The sequence below is a fragment of the Akebia trifoliata genome, chromosome 2, assembly GCF_017979445.1.
Source record: "Akebia trifoliata isolate Shusen 1 chromosome 2, ASM1797944v1, whole genome shotgun sequence".
Lineage (NCBI taxonomy): Eukaryota > Viridiplantae > Streptophyta > Magnoliopsida > Ranunculales > Lardizabalaceae > Akebia > Akebia trifoliata.
Window position 1 is genome coordinate 6,172,190 of NC_141376.1, and position 8,555 is coordinate 6,180,744.

General features: G+C 34.5%; 1 protein-coding gene across 1 annotated transcript; it reads left to right on the top strand.

Moving 5' to 3' along the window:
* The first annotated feature begins 770 nt into the window (after positions 1-770).
* Positions 771-2,369, top strand: LOC147409125 (AT-hook motif nuclear-localized protein 28-like). The gene is made up of 2 exons (XM_086425688.1): positions 771-1,832; positions 2,147-2,369. Exons 1-2 carry the CDS (start codon positions 992-994, stop codon positions 2,179-2,181), a joined length of 876 nt encoding a protein of 291 aa, XP_086281814.1. The 5' UTR covers positions 771-991; the 3' UTR covers positions 2,182-2,369.
* Positions 2,370-8,555: the final 6,186 nt, after the last annotated feature.

Genomic DNA, 8,555 nt, shown 5'->3' on the forward strand with positions numbered 1-8,555 from the left:
TCTCAAGATTACCATCTGAAAAGGGAGAAATCCTGATTCACAATGAGAGAAAATGATAAGTAGTATAGTAAGCACTATTAAAGGGATCTTTTGGAGAGATCAAAAGTCTAACCAATTTTTTTAGACTATTCCTCTACATCTCGAATTTGATCGTCGGAGTGATTTTGACATGTATCACGTCACTACAAGAAAAGAAGTGATAGGAGTGACGTCGGATCAATGAGGTAGAGTCCATCACTAAATTCTAACCACTGAATTATCAATTAAGATTAATTAACAAAATAAATTATGGATTCAATAGGAGTATCATATAATAATCATATTCAAAACGATATATGTCATCAGTTTGAAAACGCTAGGAGGGATCACAAATTATCATATACGCAGCCGTACCCATATCGTTTCGGCTTTTAATTGGATCGATGGAGTGGCCAAAGAAGTCGAAACACAAAGCCAAATTAAGAATCAAAAGCAAAGACAATGTGCTCACTTTCAATCCATTCGGTCGGGAGGCTAAGGTCCCCTCCCTAGTCCCATCACGCTCTCTTTTTTCAACACCCCTCAAAGAGCGCCATCTCATCCCATCCTATCCCATTAAATATACCCTAATCAGAATCTTACATCCATGACATGTTGTCAAGATTTCATTGGATAAATAATTCCTGGAAATATATTATACGAAGCTGAGTATTTTTTTGACCAATAATAGAATGACAAGTGGTCGATTGAGGGAGATTCCAGTGGGGAATAACTAATGGGATCACTACTCCTTCCAAATTTTAACATAGTTAAGGCGGTGATGGTTGAGAATGATAGATGATAAGGTAAGAGAATAGAGTTACATCATACTTGTTTTGAATTGGACCCCACAACCACCACCTCTAACCAGCGGCGCCATTACTGTTTTTGACTTGGTCTCGAAGCTTTTTAGCCTCTTAAACCAAACCCAAACCCAAACCTCTCTCTCTTTTTTAGATGCAATCAATCAAAGATGAAAGGAGACTATATTGAAGACCAAAACATGTTTTTTGCAAAGCTTCACCACCACCCACACCAACAGCAGCAGTACGAGAGCCACCACCAACACCACCAACAGATTCAAGAACATCAGATTTCAGAAGAAGAAGAAAGTCAAAGCAGCGGTGGAAACATAAGCAAGAAAATCAAGACCGTTCATCAAGGCAACATCAATATCAGTGGTGGTGGTGGTGGAGATGGGGCCACCATAGAAGTGGTGAGGCGTCCAAGAGGCCGTCCACCAGGATCCAAGAACAAACCCAAACCACCTCTTATCATCACACGTGACATCGACTCTACAATGCGCCCACTGATCCTAGAACTACCTCGTGGTCTCGACATCATAGAAGCTCTCTCTCGCTTCTCTCGTAGACGAAACGTTGGTATTTCTATCCTCACTGGTTCAGGAACCGTCGCTAATGTCTCTCTCCACCAACCCTCCACCACTCCTGGTGGTGGTGGTGGAGCCACCATCGTCACCTTTCATGGTCACTTTGATATTCTCTCCATCTCAGCCACTTTTCTTCCTCCATCATCATCAACATCATCATCATCACCAATCAACTCTTTTACGATCTCACTTGCGGGTCCACAAGGTCAGATCTTTGGTGGGTCTGTTGCTGGAGCTTTATTAGCTGCCGGAACAGTTTTCATTGTTGCAGCTTCGTTTACAAATCCTACTTATCAACGTTTGCCCATCGAAGATGATGATATTCTTCCTCCAAATTCTGTTTCTGGTGACGCTGGTCAACAAACTCGTCCAACATCCTCTGCAGGTGAAGAGAGTCATCCTCCACCTCAAGCGGAATCTTGTGGTATGTCTATCTACAGCTGTCATCTTCCACCAGATGTTATTTGGCCCCCAACTTCTAGACCGACACCACCGTTTTGAGTTTTTGATTTCTGTTCATTTTATGTAGTTGTTACTTGTTAATGAACCCTTTTTTTTCTTAGAAGATTTAATTAGTCAGGTTTGGTTTTTGAGAAAAAAAAAAAAAAAAAATTATCTCCAAATTTTCATGTTTTCTGGAAACATAACTTTCAAAAGCAACTCCAATCTTCCCTCGTATAAGGGGTTTGCTTTGGATTTTGAGACTGACTTTATGTGCTACTGTTGTTGGTGATGGAGATGATGATATTCAACATGGCTTCTTCTGGGTTTGAATTATTGAGAGAGGATAGACTCAGAAAAGAGAACATGGTTTTAGTCCAGATTTCACAGTGCAGCCAGCGTCCACTAGTGAAAACTACAGGAGAGAGAGTGAGAGAGGTTTGATTTTATTTATGTGAGATGAGATTGGATAGAGAATCAGAGAACATTAGTTTAATTTGAATGAATTTTATTTTATTTATTTTTATTGTGCACTTGAAAAATAAAATATCTATTAAATTTAAAATCACTAAATTGATATCTATTTTTCCTCTCTTTATTATCTAGTGTCCATCAGTAGTCTGTACTGGCGCTGTATCTTTGTTGGTCTCTTCTCGATTCTGATTTCTGACAAAGAAATGAAAGAGAGAGCGAGAAAAAAGGTTGGCGTACTTTGATTCGGTTCTTATCTCTTTATTTTATTTTTCTTGAAAGGAAGCTAGCAATGATTTTGTTTGGACGGTTGTGATTAACTCCTAAAACTTCTGATTATGTTTGAGAATAAACATCGCATAACTCATCGTTTTCGACACTTTAGATAATTTGATGCCAAATGTGCTAATCCCATTTTATTCTTTTGGTTTGGATCTCATTTCTAGATTTCTATCCCATTACTTTTAGCTTTATCTTCGTCTCCTCCAGACTATAACTTGGATTTTAGGATGAAATATTTGCAAAGGGAGCTCTGATTTTCAAGCTAAACTTGGTGGAAAAAAAAAATTGGATAAAGAGGAGAGGAGAGAACAAGAAGAGTAAGAAGTTTGTATTGCTTTGAGGTAGGTAGTTAATTATGTTGTGTTGTGGAGGGTAGATAACTTCACTATCCTTTTAAAAATAAAAATAAAAAGGGTAAAAGTGAAAGAAGTAATCGAGTTTTTGACCAATCTACCTTAAAGAGTGAACAATCATTATTCTTTTTTACTATTTTTGAAGATAATCTGTATGACCCAGTGTTTCATAATATTCGTATTAAACCAGTAAAAAAAGATAAAATTAAATAAGAAAGTTATAAATAAATATTTTCTAATCTATGTGAAAAGCAAACAACCCATTAAATTGTCACATTTTATGTCATCAATCTATGTGAGTAGAACCAAAAGGATTTTTTTTTTTTTTTAATTTCACAAATGAAAAGACCAATCACTAAATATTAACATCGTTTGCTGTTAATTAGTTTAATTTTAATAAATATCAAATCATATATACTTCTCTGTAAATATCATTTTATTTTGATAATTTTAAGGTTTTGGCAAGTTTCTCTAGATAATGAAGGTGCCACTTAGGAGAGTAGATCTTTGGATCTGCAGAGGTTCAAACTCACCTTCACCAGCATTAACTAGTGATCCCTTACTTGCCCAACAAAACAGAAAAGGTTTCACTAGATAAGGATCCTTGATGTACAAGGAAAAAAAAAATAGTATTTAGACTTTTTTCTCATAGGTCTCACTGAATCCGGTATTGGCCAATCACATGAGCCCGTGTATTGAATGACATCCCCAATTTAAAAAACAAACCTCACTAGACTTGGATGTGTCATGCAGTGGATCTTGTGAAATCTGTGAGGAAAAAGTCTGTATGCAAAAAAAATCTCTCGATGTGCAGAATTCAATGTAAGGATGAGAAAGAGATGGGAGGTAATTTTGGGAATCCCTAAGATTTATCTTACAAGTTGTACAACCCATTTTTCTTTTATTGTTGTATATCGAGGTTTGAAGTGCAATGGTGGCTAAAGTTGGCAATAGAGTAATGGTTCAAAACCAATCAGATCAATAAATATGTGAACTAAATTCGATCCGATTAAGAGTTGTCTTAATCCAAGCACCAAATTCGAAATTGGGAGACATGTCAAAAATGGCTGGACGATCCGAAGTGAAGCTTGAAGGCAATGGGTTTTGCAAAGAAATACGTTGGATTTTAAGTGGAAGAAAACAACATACATGTGTGTGTGTGTGTGTGTGTGAGAGAGAGAGAGCGAGGTGGAGCCATGGAGGAGAATAAACCATTGAAGATGATGGGTTTTGAAGCAGAAATAACTACAAATTTGTTGTTTGTTTTTCTTCCCCACCTAATTAGTCATTATCAAATACTCCATTTTCCAGACCAGTGGATTCGAAGAACTCAGGATCTGATATTTTCTGTTCCATGTTGTAAATCGAAGAAGATGGGGTTTTAGAGTTTTCAATTGAAGATGATGGCTGATTTCTAGCAAGGTTCCTGAAAAAATCTGAGGTTTTAGAGGAGGTGGTGGATTTTGACTGCTCAAAACCTATGATCTTTTAGGTTTGAAACAAAGAATAAATAGTTGAGGAATTTTTTTTAATAAAGAGAAAAATATGGGAGGGTAATTTGGGAGAAAAAAAAATGTTTTTATCTAAAAAAAAATTTGCGAGAAAAATACAAGATGCCTCTGTATGGATTGGGGTTGATCCGATTTCAATCCAAAAAATTTATCGGATCTTGTGATTTCAACCCAAATCCGATCTGAAAATGAAAAATGTTTATCCAAGTACTACTTTTTCATATTAGATCAGATATCCCAAAAAAATTGGATCATTACCAACCCTAATAGTAGCTATTAGCTTGTTAAGTTGCTTAAAGATACAAGATCATAATGAAGATTGATTGTTAATAGACACCACTTAACGTGTGTCAACGGATATTAGGGAACAGGGCTGAAGAGTGACATCACACCATATGAATAGTAAAAGAAAACATCATCAAAGTAATGTGTGACTTGATAAATTGACATTGTTCGACACATATTGCAACATGCGTAGTAACCATCTCAATAATATGACACCACAATCCGCAAAAGGATTTCAAGGGATTGCAATAACAAAATGTGTAAGCCAAAAAGATTTTCTTGTAATCAAGACTAAATGATTACGTTAAGAAAGATCTACCTCTGTAAACCACCAAACTGTCGTGTTGGCACGTGTTAGTCTATAAAGAGGCATTCTTGAGATATGATGTTAGGATACGAATGTTGTTTGTTAGAAGGTGCGATATAAAGAAGAAATCAAATATTTAAATAAAAAAACCTCCCAATAAGTATGAAATCTTTATTTGTTCTAATCAAAATTCTGTCAATTTATGCTTAATCGTTGAAGTTTTTTCAGGTGAAGGAAACTATAGGATTCCAAGGGGGAGGAGAAGTCTAAAGGAAAAAAACTAGAGGAGAGTTTTTTTGTTGGAGTTTTTACAACTCCTATATTTTGTCCACATAGTTATCTATTAGATACCTCCCACGTTCAAGTTAGGGGTGTACATTTTACCCAAAATCTAATCTGAAAATATGGACCCTAATCGAGATCAAAATTCAAATAGACCAATCAGATCGAAATCAAAATTTTGGGTTCAAGTTCAATTTTCACCTCAAAAAATCAAATCGATCTAAATGGAGAATAGAATACTCGGAACAGAATCCAAGACTTAAATTGAACTTGTAAAAACTCAATTTTTGAGGAAAAAATTTTCCCCCACAACAGTCATCCACTTGAAAACAAACCCATAACCGATTTCGAACCTGACAATACTGGTTTGGTTCGATTCCTACAATTGGAACAAAACCTTGACCAAAATCGAACCCGAAATGTTTTGTTTGATTTTGAATTTGATAAAACCCAGACCAAACCGAAAATTTTGGTTCTTGTAAACCCAAATGTACACCCCTAACTCAAGTTAGACAATAAATAATGTAAAACTAAATTATACGTAAGGGGATTGGTATTGATATTTTGTTAGTGTTATTCATTTTTATAAAATTCTTATGTTTATTCTTTTAACAACTTAGTCTTTAACACCAATGGCTTTCTCATAATTTCAGCGAATTCCCTTTCATTCTCTTCTACCATTTAGATTCCGTGATCCTTTTGAATTGCTTTTCTCAATCTCTTTATTTTTCACTTATGAGTTGCTAGAGACATTTGTTCAACTGATTTAGGTGACTGATACAACCACTGAAAAAGGACTAATCAATAAGCATCCTTTTCCATGGGTCATGCGTTTTGTCTGATGCAGAACACGCTTGTCTCATTTGGTGACTCACTGTTCATTGAGTATTTGGCCTTTGTCCCTTGGTATCATATATATAAATGCAGCCAAGTGAAGAAGCATCTAGGTTCTTATCTACTTTTACATCAAGAAGTGCGATATGAGGTTACAAGTTGAGGTCACTCGAGCACGAATATATTCAAGTGAAAAAGAAAAAAAAAAAAAGTTGCCCAATTGTGAAGTTTGAATAAATTGTTTGGGCACTCTGTCGGACAAAGTTGACTATAAGTGCAAATCATTTAATTTGGGGACAATTTGTCCCCATCACACCTCATCTATGGCGTGAATTCAAATCCGGGTTCTTGTTTTGTCGTTTATGTGGAAGAAAGCTTTGAAATTTTTCCTGACATTCAACGGTTTTCTTCAGTCGTGCTCAAGATAGGACCTCACACCGTAAATCTTGACGTGAAAGTAGATGGTAACCATTAATGATTTTTTCACTCGTATCTCGAGAAAAAGCTTTTATGATTATTACACTTTTACGTATATAAAAGAATGTGCGATATGAAGTCCAATCTTTTGAGTTCACTTTAGCATTATTCGTTTTTTATTTTTTATTTTTTATTTTTAAATTAATTTTTTTAGAGAACTTTAACATTTTTTTATTATTATAAAGTTAATTAAATTTGCTTGTGGTGTGTTCTAAAGTCAACCAAAACCAACAAGAAAAGGTAAGACGGTCTTGACTAATTTCAGGTCCGGAGTCCAACGCCCTACCAAGATAAATTGCTTTATAGACTACACTATTATTTGATAGTTGGTATAGTCCTAAATTTATGGCGCAAAATTTTCAATCAACTCTTTAATTTCGGGCGCTTTTTTTTTTTTTCTCTTGTGATGTACATCTACGATTAAGAGACTGCCACGTCAATCATGAATTTAAATTACACCATTAAAAAATATTAGAAAATTGGAGGTTCAGTGACTGTCTACTTTCATTGTTACAGATCATGTTAAAAAAGTTTTTTTTTTTTTTAAATAACAAAAAAATTTAAATTTGACTCAAAACATTAGTACAAGAGATCTGAATAATTATTATTATTATTTTTAAATGATATTTTGTGGGTTGTAAAAGAAGAGCTATGGGTGCTACAGCAAAAAAAACACGACAAAAGATTTATTTCTAATCCAATAACTATTTGACATGTGGTACAAATGACATTAATAATAAGAAAGGAAATTTCTCTCTTGTCTAAAGAGGAAAATGGAAATCTCTTGATCAGTTTACCTTGTGGCATTCAAAAACATGATTTGACACCATGGGATTGTAGAGGAAGAAATTCTACATATTTCCACACACACACACACACAAAAAAACTTTATTTTTTACCGTTAAATTTTAATTTTGAGTTTGGGTAATCGATAGCAATCCATTTTCAATTCCATGGATCAAGCTCAAAATTTTTTTTTTTTTAATATGAGTTTTTCATAAAATCTAGAACATTGTGGTATTAGATTGACGTGGACTCAATGACCCATTTAAGATTTTAAATCTTAAAATTGAAATTTGTCGGTAAAGGATGTGCGGGCAGGAGAGAGAAATTTTCTCTCTATTGCTAAAGTCATTTGCACCACATGTCAAACAACCATTGGGTTGTGATAAAAAAAATCATACCTCCATTTCTTGAGATTCATCGAGAAAATTAGGATTTTAAGGAATATACACAACAAATCAAAACACATAGTTGCAACAACAAACAATAAGTTAACATAAAAAGAAAAGAGATAAGAACATATTATTTTTATGAATTCCTTGCTCAAATGGTTGTTGTGAGAACTCATTCATTAGAGTAATTTTGTGATACATGTAACTTTGATTTTGTCTCCCATTCCCGTTTGGTCCTCCCTTCTTTGTGCTCATGCTCTTAATCTAATGTATATTAAAAGTAAGTGGATAAACAAAATCAAATAAGGATGCTCAATGCAATGAGTATTATAAGTGGATAAAACAAACATACTTACAATAATGAATACAATATGTAAAATTGATTCACATGCTTTATCTCATATCGTCATGTTTTTATCAAAATTAAAATAGTTTATACATTTAGCACTTGAGATGTCTCTCAATTCTTGATAAGGGAGACATGTTTATATCCCTATCTTCAAACTTTCTTTCAATTTTGTCTAAGTAATAGTCAAACTTGGGTTAGGACAATCACAATTGAAGATTGAGCAAGTAGTATATCATCTAAGGATTTGTATGTCAAATATTACCAGAGAGTGGAGGGGGTACTGTCTTGGGCACAGTACTTGTCTAACCGATTTGCCATAAAGCCACTACATTCATAGTTTCATACAATTATGATGGAGCCCGCACGAGCTCCATTAAAAT